This window comes from Nerophis ophidion, linkage group LG16 (genome assembly GCF_033978795.1).
Source record: "Nerophis ophidion isolate RoL-2023_Sa linkage group LG16, RoL_Noph_v1.0, whole genome shotgun sequence".
In the NCBI taxonomy this organism is placed as follows: domain Eukaryota; kingdom Metazoa; phylum Chordata; class Actinopteri; order Syngnathiformes; family Syngnathidae; genus Nerophis; species Nerophis ophidion.
This window is the reverse complement of record NC_084626.1, coordinates 20,678,953-20,703,016: the sequence shown is the minus strand read 5'-3', so window position 1 is coordinate 20,703,016 and position 24,064 is coordinate 20,678,953. Positions and strand designations below refer to the sequence as shown.

The 24,064-nt window shown below is 41.0% G+C and overlaps 1 protein-coding gene across 3 annotated transcripts; it reads left to right on the top strand.

Annotated features, from left to right (window-relative positions):
• The first annotated feature begins 6,825 nt into the window (after positions 1-6,825).
• On the top strand, positions 6,826-23,931 carry ddi2 (DNA-damage inducible protein 2). Of its 3 annotated transcripts, none has more exons than XM_061874623.1 (10): positions 6,826-6,971; positions 7,133-7,281; positions 9,585-9,711; positions 12,429-12,779; positions 12,845-12,971; positions 13,075-13,202; positions 13,472-13,600; positions 18,437-18,540; positions 18,620-18,812; positions 22,252-23,931. In XM_061874623.1, exons 2-10 carry the CDS (start codon positions 7,144-7,146, stop codon positions 23,376-23,378), a joined length of 2,424 nt encoding a protein of 807 aa, XP_061730607.1. In that variant the 5' UTR covers positions 6,826-6,971; positions 7,133-7,143; the 3' UTR covers positions 23,379-23,931. The 3 variants fall into 3 exon arrangements, with proteins under 3 accessions (XP_061730607.1, XP_061730609.1, XP_061730608.1); XM_061874625.1 differs by adding an exon at positions 21,586-21,633 and having other exon boundaries at positions 6,861-7,281; positions 22,252-22,361; XM_061874624.1 differs by adding an exon at positions 21,583-21,633 and having other exon boundaries at positions 6,861-7,281; positions 22,252-22,361.
• Positions 23,932-24,064: the final 133 nt, after the last annotated feature.

Sequence of the window (24,064 nt, the reverse complement as noted above, 5' to 3'; positions counted from 1 at the left end):
ATGACTTATGTCAACCACATGCTTTTTACTCCATGAATAACTTCCTGTATACACTTTTGTTCATTTGTGATGCAGGAAATTAACATTCCTACTTTGTCAAAATATCTCAAATATGAACATAATATTGAAGAAACCATTTTTTATAATCACTAATCCCATTTTATTATTTCCAAGCAACTAGTCCAGTGGTTCTCAATTACTTTTCACCAGGTACCACCCCAGATAAAACTTGTCTCTCCATGCACCACCATAATGACAAACATTAAAATACAGTAGTGTGGTAGGCCTAAGTATTCATTAAAAACGAGTATAGCCAATATTTTTGGCCACTGGTGCCACTACACACAGTTTGAACAGTAACACTGTGTTTGAATATAGGGAAATAAAACACTGTACTTCAATCAAGTGATTCTTTTGACGCACCACTAGATGGAGACCTGCGTACAACGAGTGGTACATGTTCCACAGTTTGACAATAATTGGACTAGTCGATACTCTATTTTCTGCGATGAGGTGGCAACTTGACCAGGGTGTTCGACGCCTTCCGCCCGATTGCAGCTGAGATAGGCTTCAGCGCCCCTCCGCGACCTCGAACGGGACAAGTGGTAGGAAATGGATGGATGGATATTGTATTTGATTTAGTTTAGTTGCAAAAATATATGTATTACTATAATTCTAATAAATATAGAAGAATACACCAATTAAGAGACTCTTAATCTGAATGGGACTTTATTGGGTAAATAAAGGGGGAATAAGCGGTAGAAATGGATGGATGGAAGGTTAAAAATATGATATCAAATGAAAATTAAGCTTCACAAAAATGTAAAAAGTTATGAATAATGTACTTTGTACCTTGTCTTTGAAGCCACCACCTCACAGCGAAAAAGTTTTAAAAGTAAAAAAACAATTCAACATTGGTGCCATTTAGTCATGTTTCAACCTTTGTGTGTTTTTGTCACTCTGTATTAACGGATGGGAAACTGTGCCAGAGTGTTTTCTGCCAGTTAGAACATGACCGCATTTTGCATATGGCTTCATGGAAACCACCACGCACACATTCTTAATTAATATGCAAACTTTAACCACATAGATTGTGTCTTACAACACTCTTGACAAGACACTAAGTAAGCAAATGTTATTTATACCGCGCTTCTCACAGAGAGAGCTCACAAAGTGCTTCACATGGTTAAATACAAACAATACAATCAAAAAATGTACATAGCATGATGCAACGATATATACATAGGAAAATAAATAGTAAATATGGTTATACAAATAATGTAAATAATTGATATTATAAATAATTGTTTACACACTAAATTTTACATTTTCACACATTTAAGTCTACACATTGAGTAATCCACTCCAATTGTGTCTTATCATTTGAAGTCAGTGTAAATGTGAGATCACAGTAAAACTGCATTTTTACAAATGCTTGCATTATTTTGATGAATGGGCATATGTTTTCACCGAAGTGAGTCATTTTGCAAATCATCTAGGAATTAAGAAAATTGATTGTTGTGTTTGGAAAAGTGTGTAAATCCTTTGGAAAAAAATACACACAGTTAGAAAAAAAGTGTGTGTATTGGAAAAAACTGTAAAATAATAAAAACACTTATAATGGAATAATATGTATAATGCACATCTAAACAAATTTGGTTTTACCTGCCTATTAAAAAGGGGCAGCTCTCAGCTCTTAAAGGAGAGCATTCTATTATTTAGGGGCAACTTACCACACCAACACCAGTGTTTTTGCTTTATAAACTCTAAAATAAATATACCAAATGTTTGTATTTATTTTGGTTGAAGATATTGGTCAGTGTGAATGTGGTCTATCTGTGTTGGCCCTGCGATGAGGTGGCGACTTGCCCAGGGTGAAGCCCGCCTTCCAACCGAATGCAGCTGAGATAGGCTCCAGCACCGCCCGCGACCCCGAAAGTAACAAGCGGTAGAAAATGGATGGATGGATGGATATTGGTGAGTGTGAACGTTGTCTGTCTATCTGTGTTGGCCCTGTGATGAGGTGAGACTTGTCCAGGGTGTAGCCCGCCTTTTCGTGCTGAATGCAGCTGTAAGAGGCTCCAGCACCCCCTGTGACCCCAAGAGGGACAAGCGGTAGAAAATGGATCGATATTGGTTTTAATGCACCTAAAGACCATAAATTAGTTGGTCCAGTCATTATTTCTTGTTCTTGATTATATTACATTACAAGCCAAACAATCGATTATGGAAGTAGAATTGTCTCACATCAACTTATATATTTTAATATGATATTCAACCAACCAATCAATCAATCAATCAATCAATCAATCAATCAATCAATCAATCAATATTTATTTGTATAGCCCTAAAGCACAAGTGTCTCAAAGGGCTGCACAAGCCATAAACGACATCCTCGGTTCAGAGCCCACAAAAGGGCAAGGAGAAACTCCGAACCATGTGGGACGTCAATGTGAATGACGATGAGAAACCTTGGAGAAGACCGCAGATGTGGGTGACCTCCCCTAACCCCCAGGGGAGACCGGATGCAACGGATGTCGAGTGGGTCTAACATAATATCATGAAAGTCCAGTCCATAGTGGAGCTAACATAATAGTGGGAGCCCAGTCCATGGTGGGGCCAGCAGGAGACCATCCCAAGCGGAGACGGGTCAGCAGCACAGAGACGTCTCCAACCGATGCACAGGTGAGCGGTCCACTCCCGGGTCCCGACTCCGGACAGCCAGCACTTCATCCATGGCCACCGGACCATGGATGACTATATCAATACATATGTATGAATAAATATACAAATACAAATGTAATATATATGCTGGTTGTTCAGGAGAGTGTGTAGGTCAAATTTATTTGTGCATCTGGTTTGTGGGAGGAATGTCTCATCGACACAAAAGCAAAAAAGTGATCCACATATGCAAATTCAATACAAATATAAATACAAAATCAAGCATATTAATGTTTAAATCTCAAAAATATTTTTACAAATACACATTTATTTATACAAACTATTGATTTATTTGTATATCACATTTTTATATTTATAAATTTTATTTATATATATTTTCAAATCTCAAAAACATATATACCAATACGGGTTTATTCATACAAATGTTTTATTCATTTGTATATCACATTTGTATTTGTATTTTTATATTTTTATTTATTAATGTATGCGTATGTATTAATATCATATTGATATATATAAGTTGATGTGAGACAATTCAACAAAAATGTATTTACAAATACGCGTTTATTCATACACATTAATTATTTATTTGTATATTTCATTTGTATTTGTATATTTATTAATATATGCATATGTATCAATATCATACTGATGTATATGTCAGGCTTGCCACTGACAGTTTGTTTGTGTTTTACTTTTTCCTCTGTGTGTGTAGTACTTCCTGTCTTTAGTTCCGGTCAGCACTCTTATTTTGGTTCAGTTTCCTGTTTGTCTCCCTGAGTGCTGTGTCCCCTCAGATGAGGCTGATTGGCACCTGGCCACACCTGGAGTCAATCAGCCCGTTCCTGTTTAGACCTGTTTACCCCTCCAGTCTGTGCTGGATTATTGTATTGTCACTCCTGTCGTGTCGTGTCGATGTCACCACTACCTGTCTTGTCGCTTGTAGCTTTGTCTAATTTTGTTCACTCTGTTCATGCCATAGTTCCTTACGTCTTGTCACAGTAAGTGTTTTTTGTCCATAACCAAGCTGTTATCCGCCTCCTTTGCGCCTTTTGTTGTACCCCTTTTGTTTGGTTTTGTCTTAGTGTTTTATTAAATCATGTTTTCCTACTCAATGCCTGCCACCTTCTCTGCATCTTGGGGTTCGTCACAAACTAACTCTGACAGTATATAAGTTGAGACAATTTTACTTCCTCAGGCACATACCATGATGCAACAATGTACACATTGCAAATAAAATAGTAAATATGGTAATACAAATAATGTAAATTTATATATAAAAATAATTTTAAAAATGATAATGAAATATGTATAATGTCTAAACAAATGTGGTTTCAACTGCCTATTAAAAAGGGGCAGCTCTCAGCTCTTAAGGGAGTGCATTCCATTATTTAGGGGCAACTGACTACACCTACACCAGTGTTGTTGCCTTGTCCCCGAGAGGGACAAGTGGTAGAAAATGGGCAGGTGGATATTGGTTTTAAAGCACCTAAAGAACAGAAATTATTTGGTTGGATAATTATTTTTTGTTGTTGATTACATTACATTTGACCTGAAAGCCAAACATTGTTTTTGCTTATGCCATCTATCATAAAAACTAATTAATTTGCAAAAAAAAATCCATCCCATATGAATGGTCTTATTTCGTGGCGTTCATGTACATTACATCAGTGTTTTTCAACCTTTTTGAGCCAAGGCACATTTTTTGTGTTGAAAAAATCCAGAGGCACACCACCAGCAGAAATCATTAAAAAAACGAAAGTTGAGAGTAAAAAGTCATTGTCGCAATTGTTGGATATGACTTTAAAGCATAACCAAGCATGCATCAATATAGCGCCCTGCGATGAGGTGGCGACTTGTCCAGGGTGTACACCGCCTTCCGCCCGATTGTAGCTGAGATAGGCACCAGCGCCCCCCGCGACCGCAAAGGGAATAAGTGGTAAAAAATGGATGGATGGATGGACATCAATAGAGCTCTTGTCTCAAAATAGGTGTACTGTCACCACCTGTCACATCACGCCGTGACTTATTTGGAGTTTATTGCTGTTTTCATGTGTGTAGTGTTTTAGTCTTTGTCCTGCGCTCTTATTTTTATGGCTTTTTTTCTTTTTTTTGTTATTTTCCTGTAGCAGTTTCATGTATTCCTTCGAGCGATATTTCCCGCATCTACTTTGTATTAGCAATCAAGAATATTTCAGTTGTTTTTATCCTTCTTTGTGGGGACATTGTTGCTTGTCATGTCATGTTTGTACATTGTGGACGCCGTCTTTGCTCCAAAGTAAGTCTTTGCTGTCGTCCAGCATTCTGTTTTTGTTGACTTAGTAGCCAGTTCAGTTTTATTCTCATTTTGCATAGCCTTCCCTAAAGACCTACTGAAATGAGATGTTCTTATTTAAACGGGGATAGCAGGTCCATTCTATGTGTCATACTTGATCATTTCGCGATATTGCCATATTTTTGCTGAAAGGATTTAGTAGAGGGCTTCACGGTGGCAGAGGGGTTAGTGCGTCTGCCTCACAATACGAAGTTCTTGCAGTCCTGGGTTCAAATCCAGGCTCGGGATCTTTCTGTGTGGAGTTTGCATGTCCTCCCCGTGAATGCGTGGGTTCCCTCCGGGTACTCCGGCTTCCTCCCACTTCCAAAGACATGCACCTGGGGATAGGTTGATTGGCAACACTAAATTGGCCCTAGTGTGTGAATGTGAGTGTGAATGTTGTCTGTCTATCTGTGTTGGCCCTGCGATGAGGTGGCGACTTGTCCAGGGTGTACCCCGCCTTCCGCCCGATTGTAGCTGAGATAGGCGCCAGCGCCCCCGCGACCCCAAAAGGGAATAAGCGGTAGAAAATGGAAAATGGATGGATTTAGTAGAGAACATCGACGATAAAGTTCACAACTTTTGGTCGCAAAAAAAAAATCTTGCTTGTACCGGAAGTAGCAGACGATGTGCGTGGGACGTCACTGGTTTTAGAGCTCGTCACATCCTCGCATTGTTTACAATCATGGCCACCAGCAGCTAGAGTGATTCGGACCGAGAAAGCGACAATTTCCCCATTAATTTGAGCGAGGATGAAAGATCCGTGGAAGAGGAAATTTAGAGTGAAGGACTAGAAAGAAACAAACAAAAAAAAAAAAGGCGATTGCAGTGGGAGCGATTCAGATGTTATTAGACACATTTACTATGATAATTCTGGAAAATCCCTGATCTGCCTATTGTATTACTATTGTTTTAGTGAGTTAAATAATACCTGATATTTGGAGGGGTGTGTCCCCGGGTGTGTTGAATCTCTGAGAGTAGTCACAAAGCTGCAGCAGAACAGAAGCTCCGCTGATCTCCAGTAAGAGGCAACTTTTTACCACAATTTTCTCACCGAAACCTGCCGGTTGACAAGTGGTCGGGATCCATGTTCGCTTGACCGCTCTGATCCATAGAAAAGCTTCATCTTCGGGAATTTTAATCAAGGAAACACCGGCTGTGTTTTTGTGGCTTAAGGCTAAAAGCTTCCCACCTCCATCTTTCTACTTTGACTTCTCCATTATTAATTGAACAAATTGCAAAATATTCAGCAACACGGATGTCCAGAATACTGTGTAATTATGCGATTAAAGCAGACTACTTATAGCTTGGATCGGGCTGGAAAATAATGTCCGCTACAACCGGTGACGTCAAACGCACGTCTCATACGCGTCATCATATCGCGACATTTTCAACACGACACTTCGCGAGAAATTTTAAATTGCAATTTAGTAAACTAAAAATGCCGTATTGGCATGTGTTGCAATGTTAATATTTCATCATTGATATATAAACTATCAGACTGCGTGGTCGGTAGCAGTGGGTTTCAGTAGTTTATTTTTGGTTTAAGCATTAGACATATTTTTACTTGCACCCTGTCTCCCGCTGTTTCCGACATCTACAAAGCATTTAGCTACCGGCTGCCACCTACTAATATGGAAGAGTATTACACGGTTATTCTGCCGAGCTCTAGACAGCATCGACACTCAACAACAACACATAATTTTGCAGATTATAATTACTGGTTTGCAAAAAAACGTTTTAATTAGATCATCTCTAGTGTGCCGCGGCACAGTGGTTGAAAAACACTGCATTACATCAATCGTAATCCAGTAGGGGGCGTCGTAAAGAACTCGGCCTTTTTGTGCCATCACGACTCCAACTCCCGTCCATACGGCATGTCGTAAAACCAATACGGCATTTGTTGAGCAATAGGAGCAATTCTTGATGTTGACTTTTTGGTCTGCTGTAACACCACACGCCTTCTGTCAATCTAGTAAGTTCGAAACTATCTTTGGTTCAAGTCAAAGTATTTAATTTGATGGTTTAGTGTAGTTAAATACGCCTAAATAGTGGGCCAAGTCCAAATGAGTCGTCGGGGCTCGCCTCTGTGAATAAAGGGAAGAACATAACTCTGTTACATCCACTCATTCTCAGCCAAATAAGCGATGCTGGTCACCGTTTTCTGCGCACCGAGGGATCGCCCAGAAAGCACATTTGCCCTCGATGTGTCCCCGGAATTGGAGCTGAGAGACTTTGTAGCACTTTGTGAACTCGAATCAGGAATCCCTGCTGGGGAAATTCAGGTAAGCAGTTGTGGAGCTAGCCGAGCTAGTTAGCGCCTTTTGCTAGCATGAATCATACTTTTGCTTTTATTTTGATAGACGAGGTACAAAAACCTGGAAAGTGGATAAACTGGTGAACGCTTGGCTCCATTGTTGTTGTCCAGTTGACTTTGTTGGGGACATGAATTTAGCCGAAAATTAACTGTGATAAAATTGTGTTTACCTGATCAAGTGAGCGCAGACAGCACGAAGTAGTGTTGTTGTTGAGGCCAACAGCTATAAGCCAAACAAACTATATATATATATATATATATATATATATATATATATATATATATATATATATATATATATATATATATATACAGTGGGGCAAATAAGTATTTAGTCAGCCACCGATTGTGCAAGTTCTTCCACTCAAAATGATGACAGAGGTCTGTAATTTTCATCATAGGTACACTTTAACTGTGAGAGACAGGATGTGAAAAAAAATCCAGGAATTCACATTGTAGGAATTTTAAAGAATATATTTGTAAATTATGGTGGAAAATAAGTATTTGGTCAACCATTCAAAGCTCTCACTGGTGGAAGGAGGTTTTGGCTCAAAATCTCACGATATATTCATTCTTTCCTTAACACGGATCAATCATCTTGTCCCCTTAGAAGAAAAACATCCCCAAAGCATGATGTTTCCACCTCTATGCTTCACAGTAGTTATGGTGTTCTTGGGATGCAACTCATTGTTCTTCTTCCTCCAAACATGACAAGTTGAGTTTATACCAAATAGTTCTATTTTGGTTTCATCTGACCACATGACATTCTCCCAATCCTCTGCTGTATCATCCATGTATCCATTTTGGTTTAAACTAAACTTGTCGTGTTTGGAGGAAGAAGAATACTGAGTTGCATCCCAAGTACAGAGGAGTGGTCCATCCCAGTCCCGACTTTGAACAGCTAGCGAATCATCTGTTGTCACCTGATAACCTCTCTAAGCAGGGGGGGGGGGAGCAGCAAAAAAAGAGATGGCAGATCAACTGGTCTAAAAAGGGGGTCTTTTTTAAAGGCTAGAGTATACAAATAAGTTTTGTTTTGTTGTGTATTGAAATTGCTGACTTTGTGATGTCTTTTGTATTCGTGGTCGTGTTTTTGTCTGAGTAGATCTGACAATCAAAGCTTGTTAATATATGAAGATCCAAACTTGACAAGTAGACAGCGAATACGCTGCACCTTAAATCTAATTCTGTTTAGACAATGTTTGCAGTGGATGTTGTTCAATATCTATATGCGTAAACTTATGTAGTTTGTGTGAATTAATTAACACTAAACCTTGTATTTGATTTATGTAAAATACCTTTGTAATGTTTATTTTATGTTTATATTTTAAGTCTTCCATCCATCCATTTCCTACCGATTATTCCCTTTGGGGTCGCGGACTGCGCTGCTTAGACTGAAATAAATGCGCCCAGGAAAGAAGTTCAGATGATGCTTAAAATAACCAAAATAGGGTACATATTGTACATGTTATATCTTGTTATGACTGGTCTGTTACTACATTATTTATAAATATACTTACAGCGCATATATAAAATGTGCTCCGGCTTCATCCTACCTCCAAAAACATGCACTGGGGATAGGTTGTGGCAGAAATGAATTGCCCCATGTGTGTTGATGTGAGTGTGAATGTTGTCTGAAAAAACAACTTGTGTTGGCCCTGCGATGAGGTGGCAACTTGTCCAGGGTGTACCCCGCCTTTCGCCTGAATGCAGCTGCAATTGGCTCCAGCCACTCCCGCAGACTCAATAAGGACAAGTAGAAATGGATGGATCGATAGAGGCTTTTTAAGTTGTTTTACAAGGCTCTGAAGGCAACATAGGAATCGTAAAATAAAATATATGTTTTTGTCTCTTAATAATGATTGTGAATGACAGACAGAATCATTTTAAAAAGTGCAGTTCCCCTTTAAATATTTGTGTGGCCAATCTTACCCTGTGAGTGACAACAACTTGTTTAGTGGTGTGGTTGGACTAGTAGTAAAGAGGAATAGGTTTGAATCCTCTTTGGGATGGGGACATTTTGTACAAATTTTGGGGTTTGTGGTGTATGAAAACTTTTAATCAGAACACCATGCATAGTTATTTTGGATAAGGGCCCAGGGGCTTTTAGGTCATTGCAAAACGCTGCTGTACCTAACTCACATTCGCTTTGTAGTTGCTTGTTCGAGCCCAGCGGTAGACAACTGTTACATGTGATCATTCTTATCTATTAAGCATACAGTAAATCTTCTATGTGACCAACACTCTTTCTATACTTTCTTCCATGTTTAGATTACCTATGTAGAACAGCCCCTAAAAGACCCGACTCGTGCCTTGGGGACCTACGGCGTGAAAGATGGAGATGTTGTGGTTCTAAGACAAGCGAACAGACCACCGCCAACTCAGCCGGCCTTTCCAGGTAAGAACATTTCATGTGAAGCAACAATAACAACAGAACGCTGCGGATACTTCTTGAATGTTTAAAACTACTGATCTTTCGTCCATTGCTTCTTTTGTACTCTTATTGAGCTAGCAAAACCACAAAAATTATGTGAAAAGGCTCAAAACACTTAAAAGCAGAAAGTAGAATTGAGCACAGTAGCTAACGCCTGCAACACTGATTCAAGATTCAAGATTGTTTATTGTCATATCCAAAGTTAAACACACAGTTTGCCGTACAATGAAAATCTTACTTTGCTTGTCCACCCTTCAACAAGTCAAACGGTACTTAGCTAAGAATAAAAAATAAAAATGTATGTACAAGGCACAGTAAGTAACATAACATTATTGCACATTTTGATTAACAGTCAACAGTATAAATATGGAGGTGACCTTGGGTCACAGCAGCAGTTAAAGTGATGGTTCACAGTTCGGGGGTGGTCAAGGAAGATGTCTTTTGTTCAAAAAGACAAAGTAAAAAATGGAGCAGAACAGTGAGCAGTGAGGGTGGGAAATCAATCAGCCAGCCCACAATGGATGTGCTACCAGGCACAAAATGGCTGCCATGTAGGCACGCAATGGGTGGATGTAACATTAAAATACCAAAAAATTGTATAAAGTCTGCAGTTCATAAATTGACAATGAGGGGTTTGTAAATCGAGCTTCCACTGTACATCTCGTTATGGAGATATAAGATTAGCTACATGCAGATACATATTTTTGTCAACATCACACAGTACTACCTTTGAGTATCGGTTCCCAGATATTGGTATCGTATAGGTTCAAATGTGAAAGGTACCCATCCCGCTTGCCCCAATTGTTATTCATTTCCTAGAAATATTGTATCTTTGTTTGTGCAGCTATGCCAGTAACGCGTAGGACAAATAAATCCTCTAGATTGCAGGAGGTACATAATTAACTTGTGGTATCCATATATTGCCTTTAATACAAGCAACAGTTGTTGTCATACCATTTAGCATGACATGTTGTCATATATTCCATAATCAGATCCAAACATTTCCATGTGGTTCCTTTTTCAGAATGCTTGACTTCAAGCTGTTAAAATCGAAGATAAACCTGTATTTATGTAGAGCAGTTATTATTATTATCTTGAAAGCTGCAATGATTTGTCTCCCACAATTATATTTCGACAATAGTCGTGACATCATCACTCGTGTTTTTCTGAGAAGAGAGAAACTGCGCTGCCACTCCCAAAAACATTGCCGGTGATAACATGTAAAGTGAAAACATTTCCTCTTATTCTTAAAAAAAACATGAATACTTTGGTCATTTTGCAAAGCAGACCTTTTTATATCTGTACATCTGTGATACGCAAGCATTAAAATCAAAGGCATTATGTTGGAAGTCTGAGGGGTAAGACACAATCTCAGCCTCGGTAAGATTGTTAACTTGTACTTTGCTAGCACGCGTACAAGTGTGAGAAAAAATTGTGTTAAAAATAACTATAGCTCCCATCCATCCATCCATTTTTTACCGCTTGTCCCGTTGGGGTTGTGGGTGTTCCTGGAGCCTGGACAAGTCGTCACCTCATCACAGGGCCAACACAGATAGACAGACAACATTTACACTCACATTCACACACTAGGGCCAATTTAGTGTTGCCAATCAACCTATCCCCAGGTGCATGTTTTTTGGCGGTGGGAGGAAGCCGGAGTACCCGGAGGGAACCCACGCAGTCACAGGGAGAACATGCAAACTCCACACAGAAAGATCCCGAGCCCGGGATTGAACCCAGTACTACTCAGGACCTTTGTATTGTGAGGCACATGCACTAACCCATCTCCACCGTGCTAAAACTCCTATTTTAGCCAAAGTCAGCCAGCTAAACTTTGTCTACAATTCAAGTACTTCTTTAGCAACCTCAATTTGCAATGCCGCAAAAAAAAGACACAATAACAAAAGTGAACCACGCGCTTGCACTCACACACATAGAGACAGACAGCCACCAATGCGTAGGTATCATAATATTAAACATACAATCTATTAAATAGCCAACATTTTAAGAATTAATTAAACATACAATTCTACACATTGAGTCTATTAGAATGCTTAAACGGCCAAGAGTTAATCAATAGTCAATCTACAAGTGTGTAGCTTTTTAAAATTCACAAAATGCTTTTGTTTAAGAGGAAGTTAGATTTTTAGTTTTGTTGTTTGTTTTCATTGCTACTATTTAACTGTTTTTAAATACATAAACAAGGTAAAACATTTTTTTTTAGCATTTTGCCTTTTCTTTCTTTTAAATAGACAATATTTCAATGGTCATTAGAATTTTTTAACAGCTAAATGAGCAGCACAGTTACAGTATGAATACATATTTATGAATTAATTAGTCATCTTTGTTCATAAGCACATGCCTAAAATAACTTAAACTGCTTTACGCTTTATTATCCGACTACTTGAGTAGTCATTAAAATAGTGGATGAGTAATCGACTATCCAAATAATCGTTAGTTGCAGCCTTAATTATCTTATGTCCGTTAATGTGTAACTTGGACACAAATCTCTAAATTCCTCATCTAAACACAGGTGACAAACTTTGCTTTTAACATCTTGGCTTTATGCAATGATTCATAAAATATTGCTACTTATTGCTTTATTAGATTGAGTCTACAGAGAGATCCCTTTTGTAAATGGATAACGTTATTTACCAACCTTCACTTCCTTTTCTCTGCAGGTTTGCCCCGTATCGACTTTAGCTCCATCACAGTCCCTGGCACCTCTTCTTCCACGGCTCCTCGTAGTACTGTCATCCCACCGCAGCAGATTCCACAGCAGAGGCAACAACAACAACAGCCGCAGCTGTCACCGCTGCAACAACAACAACAACAACACCAACAACAACAGCAGCAACCACAGAATTGCGCACAAACCTCCGCACCAACGACCAGTCGTGGCTCCACTTCTCCTCAGGGGCTGGATGACCCTGCCTTACTTCAGCAAATGCTCCTTTCCAATCCACACGAGCTGTCTCTCCTGAAAGAGCGAAACCCGCCCCTGGCCGAGGCTCTGCTGAGCGGAGATTTAGGTAGATGAAGAAATGTCACTTTGCGGTGATCTTCTACACGCTGTAGCCGTCTGTTTTTTTTTCAGAGCGCTTCACCAAAGTGTTGCTGGAGCAACAGCAGGACCGAGCGAAGCGTGAGCAGGAGCGAATCCGACTGCTGACCGCAGATCCTTTCGATTTGGATGCGCAGGCGAAAATCGAGGAGGATATCAGGTTTGAATAAGAGTTCATCATCTATAACATAATAATCAGGCATGATGGTTGACACTCATTTTGGAATGTAATTTATATTACGCTGTGTATCTGCACACTCCAGGCAGCACAACGTAGAAGAAAATATGACCATTGCCATGGAGGAGGCCCCAGAAAGCTTTGGGCAGGTGGTTATGCTCTACATTAACTGCAAAGTCAACGGGCACCCAGTAAAAGCTTTTGTTGACTCAGGTAAAGTAGTGACTTAACTTGTATTGTTGCTGTGAACCATTGGATACTTGTTTAGTTCACCCTCTTAGGAACATTTTAATAGCATCATTCAAATGGCGCCTTCCGCCCAGTGCTGTGCTATTTTGGCCATTAGCGTGCAACCCTACTACATTTTAGATTGATGAATCTCTGTGTTTAACTCGTCAATGCAAGGGCAAGTATGCAGCGTACTGTATATTATTTCAAGGCATCTCTGTCTCTGCTCTCTGGCCCATGCTGCGTGTATTTAGGCGCTCAGATGACCATAATGAGCCAAGCGTGTGCCGAGCGTTGCAACATCATGCGCCTGGTGGATCGCCGCTGGGCAGGGATTGCCAAGGGAGTGGGCACGCAGAAGATCATCGGCAGAGTTCATTTGGGTGAGAGTTTTTTTTTTTTTTACACCTACACCTTCCACGTCTGTAGACATAGTTTTAAGACATGTATTGAAGCTGCCCATTGGAAGGGGTGGGTAAATTATTAGCCAAACCGCTTTGAGTTTTATATCGATATCAAAAAGTAAACACCATGTTTTATTTACATTACTTGTGTTTTTTTCATGTCACAAAGGTATTTCTTCAAAAACCATTTCTGACACACATTTTTTGTTATGTTAATGTTTTACTGTGTATAGTTAATTCCTAAACAAAACATTTCTGCTCAAACTCCGAATGGATCTGTCCCGAAACTGCATCTACATGTGCATATAAATGTACATAACTTCAAAAAAAATAAACCTTCCTCAATCAAAATCTAACACACACACTAGGTTTGGCAAAATTATTCTCTTCATTTGACCCATCACCCTTGATCACCCCCTGGGAGGTGAGGGGAGCAGTGAGCAGCAGCAGTGGCCACTCCCAGGAATAATTTTTGGTGATTTAAACCCCAATTCAACCCCTCAAGGCTGTGTGCCAAGCAGGGAGGTAATGGATCCCATTTTTATAGTCTTTGGTATGACTCGGCCGGGGTTTGAACCCATGACCTAACATTCTAAAGGCGGACACTCTGACCACTAGGCCACTGAGCAGTTGATATTATTAATTGATAACATATATATGTATATATATATACATATATATATATATATATATATATATATATATATATATATATATATATATATACATATATATATACATATACATATATATATATATATATATATATATATATATATATATATATATATATATATATATATATATATATATATGTATATATATATATATATATATGTATATGTATATATATATATATATATATATATATATATAAAACAAACATGGGCAGCACGGTGGACCGGGGGTTCTTGCGTGTGCCTCACAATACGAAGGTTTGCATGTTCTCCCCAGTGACTGCGTGGGTTCCCTCCGGGTACTCCGGCTGTCTCTCACCGCCAAAAACATGCACCTGAGGATAGTTTGATTGGCAACACTAAAAAAATTGGCCCTAGTGTGTGAATGTGAGTGTGAATGTTGTCTGTCCATTTGTGTTGGCCCTGCGACGAGGTGGCAACTTGTCTAGGGTGTACGCCGCCTCCCGCCCGAAATGCGGTAAAAATGGATGGATGAATGGATAAACAAACACATATATACATATATATATATATATATATATATATATATATATATATATATATATATATCCATCCATCCATCCATCTTCTTCTGCTTATCCGAGGTCAGGTCGCGGGGGCAGCAGCCTAAGCAGGGAAGCCCAGACTTTCCTCTCCACAGCCACTTCGTCCAGCTCTTCCCGGGGGATCCCAAGGTGTTCCCCGGCCAGCCGGGAGACATAGTCTTCCCAACGTGTCCTGGGTCTTCCCCTTGGCCTCTTACCGGTTGGACGTGCCCTAAACACCTCCCTAGGGAGGCATTCGGGTGGCATCCTGACCAGATGCCCGAACCACCTCATCTGGCTTCTCTTGATGTGGAGGAGCAGCGGCTGTACTTTGAGCTCCTCCTGGATGGCAGAGCTTCTCACCCTATCTCTAAGGGAGAGCCCCGCCACCCAGCGGAGGAAACTTATTTCGGCCGCTTGTACCCGTGATATTGTCCTTTCGGTCATGACCCAAAGCTCATGACCATAGGTGAGGATGGGAACGTAAATTAACCTGTAAATTGAGCGTTTTGCCCTCTGGCTCAGCTCCTTCTTCACCACAACGGATCGATACAACATCCGCATTACTGAAGACGCCGCACCGATCTGCCTGTCAATCTCACGATCCACTCTTCCCTCACTCGTGAACAAGACTCTTAGGTACTTGAACTCCAATGCGGACCAAGCTCTGACACTGATCGTACAGGGAGCAGACCGCCACAATCAGACGGTCCGGTACCCCATACTCTCTGAGCACTCCCCACAGGACTTCCCGAGGGACACGGTCAAATGCCTTCTCCAAGTCCACAAAGCACATGTAAACTGGTTGGGCAAACTCCCATGCACCCTCAAGGACCCTGCCGAGAGTATAGAGCTGTTCCACAGTTCCACGACCAGGACGAAAACCACACTGTTCCTCCTGAATCCGAGGTTCGAGTATCCTGCGTAGCCTCCTCTCCTGTACACCTGAATAAACCTTACTGGGAAGGCTGAGGAGTGTGATCCCACGATAGTTGGAACACACTCTCGGGTCCCCTTTCTTAAAGAGAGGGACCACCACCCCGGTCTGCCAATCCAGAAGTACCACGCCCGATGTCCACGCGATGCTGCAGAGTTTTGTCAATCAAGACAGCCCCACAGCATCCAAAGCCTTAAGGAACACCGGGCGGTTCTCATCCACCACCGGGGCCTTGCCACCGAGGAGCTTTTTAACTACTTCAGCAACCTCAGCCCCAGAAATAGGAGAGCCCACCACAGATTCCCGAGGCACTGCTTCCTCATAGGAAGAAATGTTGGTGGGATTGAGGAGGTCTTCGAAGCGTTCCTTCCACCGATCCACAACATCCGCAGTCGAGGTCAGCAGAACACCATCCGCACCATACACTGTGTTGACAGTGCACTGCTTCCCCTTCCTGAGGCGGCGGATGGTGGTCTAGAATCGCTTAGAAGCCGTCCGGAAGTCGTTTTCCATGGCTTCCCCGAACTCCTCCCATGTCCGAGTTTTTGCCTCAGCGACCGCTGAAGCTGCACACCGCTTGGCCTGTTGGTACCTGTCTACTGCCTCCGGAGTCCTATGAGCCAAAAGAACCCGATAGGACTCCTTCAGCTTGACGGCATCCCTCACCGCCGGAGTCCACCAACGGGTTCTAGGATTACCGCAACGACAGGCACCAACAACCTTGCGGCCACAGCTCCAATCAGCCGCCTGGACAATAGAGGTGCGGAACATGGTCCACTCAGACTCAATGTCAAGCACCTCCCTCGTGCCATGTTCAAAGTTCTTCCGGAGGTGGGAATTGAAACTCTCTCTGACAGGAGACTCTGCCAGACATTCCCAGCAGACCCTCACAATGCGTTTGGGCCTTCCAGGTCTGTCCAGCATCCTCCCCCACCATCCCAGCCAACTCAGCCCCAAGGTGGTGATCGGTAGAAAGCTTTTTCAGTACTCCCTCGAGTGTATCCAAAAAGGGTGGGTACTCTGAAATGCTGTTTGGTGCGTAAGCACAAACAAAAGTCAGAACCCTTTCCCCCACCCGAAGGCGGAGGGAGGCTACCCTCTCGTCCACTGGGTTGAACTCCAACGTACAGGCATTGAGTCGGGGGGAAACAAGAATTGCTACCCCAGCTCGTCGCCTCTCACTGCGTGCAACACCAGAGTGGAAGAGAGTCCAGTCCTTCTCGAGAGAACTGGTTCCAGAGCCCTTTCTGTGCGTCGAGGTGAGTCCGACTATATCCAGCCGGAACTTCTCTACCTCTCGCACTAGCTCAGGCTCCTTCCCCCGCAGTGAGGTGACGTTCCACGTCCCAAGAGCTAGCTTCTGTAGCCGAGGATCGGACCGCCAAGTGCCCTGCCTTCGGCTGCTGCCCAGCTCACAACGCACCCAACCTTTATGGCCCCTGCTATGGGTGGTGAGCCCATTGAAGGGGGGACCCGCGTTGCCTCTTCGGGCAGGGGCTTTGGAGCCCCTGCCTTGAAAGAAAATAATGTTTGCTTTGGTGCCCTTCTAACTTGCCTTGGTGCCCTAAAATATGAGCTCTCATTTTGGGCAACACTTGCCTTGACCTTAAAAAGTAAAAATTTGAGGCCTGTGTCTGGGGTAGACTTAATAATGATGAAAAATTATATTTAACTGCGATTAATTTGGATTGAACCATGACTTGTGATTAATCTGGATAAATATTTTAATTGTTTGACAGCCCTAATATGTATAATGAAAAGTGATTTAGTGCCTCTTCTCTCAAAAGTGAATCAAATAATTTGGTTCCAAGGACACATTTTACTTTAAGAACTAGGAGTGGCCCGATTCGATACCATTTGCCCAATATGAGCAAATAAAAACAAGTATTATATGATGTGTTTGCATGAAAGATATGTGATATAATGTCCGATACAAGCAGTCCAGCAACGTTTTTACTTGTGCAAAGCTGGACACCCAGTTAGCATCTAAATATCATCCAATAAGCACACAAGGTTGGTCATTTCTTTTATTTCAGTGCAGTCATTTGCAAAAGATAAACATGGTAGGTAGTAGGCTGTGAGTATAAAAAAAGCCAGACGTAATACGTGTCGTCAGTTTAACAATTTTGCAGTCGAAAACAGCACATTTATCATTAGAAATAAGTATCAGAATAATTATATGTCTATACTACTTACACGTACAAAGCCTCCAAGGCAGAAGTGTATTAAAAAGTATCCAGTAACAAACGTGTCTGCACCATTCATTTTTAGAGGCTAATGTGTCCAATGTGATTTTGGAATCTTGTTTGCATTGTTTGAGTTTTTCCCATGGTTGTGATGATATTTCCTTTCCTTTCCATGATAGTTGAGGCGATTATAATCAGAGGAAGGTTACATTTTAAATAAAAATGTTTACATTTGATATATTTTCCTCCTGGTCCTTAATTTCAGTAGATCATGAAAAATATAGGTAGTTATTGATATCGACTGACATTAAACACTTATATTGTGATAAAGTTTTCAGCCATATCGCCCAACCCTAACCGCTATTTAGAACATTATCAAAAAGTAAATGTTGCCTTTTTTTAGGGGACCTTGAAAAGTCAGCATTCCACCAAGTTGCTAAAATGTTGCTCATTCAATTTTATCCACACAGCTCAGGTCCAGATTGAAGGAGATTTTCTTCCCTGTTCTTTCTCCATCTTGGAGGACCAGCCCATGGATATGCTCCTTGGCCTGGACATGCTGAAGAGACACCAGGTACAATCCCTGATTCCATCCGCCCGATTGGATGCAATCTACACTGGAGGATGCACATCATTGTTCTCTTCTCCCGCAGTGTTCAATCGACTTGAAGAGAAACGTGCTTCTCATTGGCACGACAGGCACGGAGACTCGCTTCCTGTCTGAGGCTGAGCTGCCTGAATGCGCCCGGCTGGCATACGGGCCCGAGGGACGCGAAGAGAGTCGTCCGGAAGAGATAGCGGACAGAGAGCTTGCTGAAGCGCTTCAGAGGTCCATACAAGAAAGCGGTAAGAAACATATAAACTACAAACGCATGAGCACTTTTCAAATCCATTCACGCCGTTGTTGTACGATCACTCCATGCAATCGCCACTTACTTTGACGCAAAGTCCAGTAAAAAGCATGCATTAAAACAACTGCAAGTTGTCAAAACAGTGCTACAGTCCGCTTACATAAGAACCACTCTCTGAGCGCTTAGTTCTCTAATTCCTTACGCGTACCCCGTTCCTCCTTGTTGGCACTAAGAGGCGGGCCCAGCAGTTCCTCTCCTTTGTAATTGGTCATTTTAAACGCATAATGTCTCCTGGTCAGAGACAATTCTAGGTACTGTTGTTGTCAAACTATGTCCCTTCTGAAGGAAAATAGTCTTTAGCCAAAATAACCCTTTGTAACATTTAGGGATAGGAATTGAACAGATTTTTCCAGTTTCGTTTCCACTTTTGGGTTCTACCATCGATGCAGTTTCTTAACGGTTCTCTTATCGATTTTTATTTGGAAAAAAATAAAACAAAAGGTTCATTAGCATCAATTTTGTTTGGTTTAGAGTTAAATTGACCATAAAAAGCCATAGTGAGGTTTTAAGATGAACATATAGCATAAAAAAACATAACATTTAAAAATAGATACCTTATTTTCCGGACTGTGTAGCTCACCGATATATATGCCGCATTCACAAATTTTTAGGAACATTTTTTATCCGTATATTAGCCGCAACAGACTTTAAGCCTTAGATATATACGTTTCAAAATAAGTTGTTTACACATAAATATTCTGTAAATGTTTATTTTACATAAATTAATTGTTTCCAAACGGTGTCTGTGACACATTAGTAAAAAGTATGATCAAACAAAACAGAAGATATCATTATGGACCCACTAGCTGCAGAAGCTAGCTCCCCAATCAGATAAACATATGAAATAACGTTCGGTAACATCTTGGTGAATTTACTGAGGAATTTGTTAAACTGAAATCATACAAAAAGAATGCCATTGTAAGTTAGTAATACGAACACAAACACTCTTAAACGTGTTAGCCTATTAGTTAATTCTAACGGCGCTAGCATTATTACATTACGATAACACGTACAAATATGCATGAAAACATTTCTACAAACATCACACATGGGACGGTTTCGGAAAAATAAACAGTTTTATTTATACTGTAAAACTTAAAAACGTTGCTTGGAGCGATGAATAAAGAATCTTTACGAGTGATATATTCGACCATCAGCAAAGAAAAATCCATAAATTAGCCGCACCGTTTTAAAAGGTTCAATGTGTACAAAAAAAGTAGCGAAATATAGTCTGGAATTTTCGGTATACTTCTGTAGAGTTTAACAAAATAAATGTGGACCTACCGAGGATGTCGTAGTGGTTTGTGCAGCCCTTTGAGACACTAGTGATTTAGGGCTATATAAGTAAACATTGATTGATGATTGATTGGTATGTTAAAATTACGCAAGAATGTAACATTTAGGAATATTTTCAAAAATGTACGAATCTTTTATCATCTCCCTAGAAAATATAATGGTGGAACTCAAAATATTCAGATGGTTTGTTTGGATTTACAAGGTGAAAATATCATACATACCTTGCAACACATGATATTTTGAGTCTTGTTTTCATATAATTTTGATGATTATGGCTTACAGTTTATGAAAAGCTCAGCAAATGTGGGGTCTTCCAAGAAGCCATGATCATCAAAATTATAATAAAGGCTTATCATATTCCACTTTGCATGTAATGAGTTAATATCACATATTAATTTCACATTTGAAGTTGAATTGCTGACATGAATGGACTTTTGCACAGTATTCTATTTTGATGAGTTTCACCTGTATAATGGAAATGACTGAGTGAAAATGTGGTTAAAGGAAAACATGCAACTTTTCTCTGACTATAATTGAACATTCAACTCTTGAAAATGAGGAGCACATTGGTTCAAGCTTTTGACCACAAACTTAAGTCACTGCTTGTCTGTCCTGCGTGTAGTAGCTGTTCTAAGCCGAAGTGTGAAAGGAGACGCTGTAGAGCCAAGCAGCAGACGTGAACTGGAGCTACTTACTGCTCGCCTCTGAGCCAGTCATAATCTTTCCCTCGTTTTTCTCATCTAAATGATGTAAAGTATGTATATATATTACAAACATTGCAAATACTAGGGAGCATTTATCCAGAAAAACAGTTTGTCAGTCAAATTAATATTTAATGACATCAAGTTGTTAAATGTTGTTGTTTAAGATTTTTGGCATGTTGTTCACAGGACATCATAATAAATGGCAATGTCATCATTTAATAGATCGTAGTGTAAAACATGTTTATTAAATTACAAAATACAATAATATTGGCTTTTTTTTGTCTAAAGACTCTAATCTAACGTTTAAAGTAACCAATTTAAAAAGGAAGGGAATTGCTGTGCATTCAATGTCTGCTCCTAAGTGCCAAAAGGAGGAACATAGCACATGTAGAGACACAAAGACTGCTCGAGCAAAAATGAAGTACGTGTGTGCAGTGTTTTTTATACATGTGGATTTTGATTCTGTTTGTACGGAATGGAATTCATTGTTCTTCATCGTGATGCATTATTAGACATGACTAAGTATATAATACAAGTTGTAGTTTAGTTTATGTTTATAGTCCTGTGGTACAATAGATCAGGCTTAAAAAATAAAAATCCAAAATGTGATTTTTTTTAATTTTTTTTTTGCTGCATGTTGTGTGTGCGTGACTGCTAACTCTCTCCGTCCTTCTGCATGACGTGTGCTGTGTGTTAACCTCATAGCAGAGCAGCACTGATGCAAATGGAGACAGCTGGAGAGGTCCAAACAATCAGGTACTTCAAGCCAGCCATTGTCTGTGCTAAATCCATTGCTTTTCTTAGCTATTATCATTTAAGCTATGTTGCAAGATACATTTATGTTAATTGATGTGTTTTTTTCTATACATCTTCTACTTACTGTTGTGGGAATAAAACAAGTACAAGCAAGTAACTTCAGTCAATGTGTGAGCTTTTACAATCTACAGTGGAATATCTGAGTCTGGACGTTTGTTCTTAGAAAGTCCACATCACCATCTGTAAACCTTTAATTACCGCACAGGCAATTCAAACTTTTATTTAACTGTTTTACTTTTTTTATTAATCTTACTCGCAAAAAAGAAGTTAACAATTGCTGACGTGAATGTTTTGTTTTATGAATGCGCACTTCATCTAACATGGCGGTTTACCTTTTGAAATAAGTGTTGCCAAACAGCCAAAGAAAAGATAAATTATTCTTTGGTTGCTGGTGAACTGGAGCCGTGTCACATTTATTGACATCTCTTGTTCAATTTGATGCGAGACGGCAGTTTTGAACGTAGAAGATGACGTGTTCCACTGTATTGATACATTAAGGTTGTCCTAAGCAATGGTCCCAACTAAGTGTTTATGGCAAATGTATTCTCCTCCAAAAAGACACTGCAGATGGACAGACTACCTCACCACAGCCACAGTCATCGTCACTTCCCACAATCTCAGACCAAATGTCCTCATCAACCACTCATCCCTCCATTAGACCTTCCCCGGGCCAGCAGAACCAAACCTTGGATTTGCCACAGTCTTCCGTGGTCCCTCTTGATAAGATCTTAGAGCCAGGACAGTGCCAGGACCAAGACAGCCGCCAGGAGGGTGATGGTTCTACGCCACAGCAGGTCCCCAGTAACAGTGTCACAGTTGGACCCAGTCAATCAGCAGAAGCTCTTCAGTGTCCAGATGGTGGTCCTGTCCCTGGAGAATCTACCAAGGTAGAGGACAACTCCCTCCATGCAGAGCAGGTGCCCATGGAGCAGGAGGTGACTGGGCCCAGCCCTTCTAAAACGCCAGAAACATGTCCAACTGATCCCAACCAATCCGTAGAAATGGAACCCCCCTACAGTGTGAGTAGCTCTTGTAGGGAACAGCCTGAGGGCGAGCGCTGCTCCAGCGCTGACAGCATCCCCTCCTTGGCCGCGGCCCTCATGGAGCTCCACGAACTGCTGCTCTCCAACACCACCCCCCAGCTGCCGACACATCTGGAGGACCTGCAGAAAGTGACGCCCGAAGCAGTAGCAAGCGATGCTAAAGCCAAACCCGCTACTGCTGCATGTGAAGGACCTTCAGGGTGTCTTGTGTGGGATGGAGAAGGAGCAGACTCTGTTGAGGGACCCCTGGAGCCTCCAGAAGGCTGCGCGGGCCAAGATGAAGCCAGTCATATCAGCATTTGTCATCCTGAGTCGATGAGTCCTCCCGATTCTGATGGGGACTTCAGGAAACCCCCTGAGGGGCAGCAGGGGAGCGAGGCTGCAGAAGGAGGAGCCTCTGACTCCCATCTCAGCCCTCAGGTCTCCAGCACCTCCTCATGCTCCTCCGCTGCTGCAACCCCTCTCGCTCAGCCCGCACCTTCAGCTCCCTTTAGAGAACAATTTCCAATGGAACACATCCAGAGAATCCAGGCTGCAGGTTTTTCTGCCCACGATGCTGCAGAGGCTCTGGAGCGTGCACACGGGATCGTAGAGCTGGCACTGCTGGCGCTCCTGGCCCGCAGCATCACCGTGCCCACCTAGACTCCGAGCCGCTAACGTCTGTCTCATTTGAACTTTGGTTCTAATCCAGATGTCTCGTCCCTCCACAACAGGAAGATGCTGTCTCAAGTACTGATACTACTTTACTTGACTTTTGCATGTTGATGAGCACCCAACTCAGTGGTTTGAAGGTCTTTTCTACTATAAATCGCATTGTTTTTTTTCTACATTGTTCAATCCTGAACATGTCAGTTATTGTTCCAAGCATTAAATATATAATACCCTTTCCTTAAATATGTAGTGTCCGTATCAATAAATTCTCTTGATAAAACAGAGAATTGTACTTTCTGCTCTCCTCAATAATCAAAGATATCATTACATGGTCATCTATACATTACAAATATAAGCACATTTACAATTTAATTTTTGAAGGTTATATATTGGACGTGTACGTCCAATCTTCAGGACTGGGTGCTCATTTCGTTTTCATTTAGTCGGTGAGAAAATGACATCACTTTATTTGATTTGTCTTGCAATATACTTTTAATCTTGTATCAGATATGAAAGAGCAAATAAAGCTTAATTAGTATTTGTATATTCTGTACAGTGTGTGGAATTAGTTTTATTGTGTTTCTTTTCAGTTGGGTAAATGCATTGTCATGTTTTTTGTAGGTTGTTTTTTTCTCCTTTTTTTTTAGTAGCCAAGCGACCTCAGCAGCTGTCGTGCG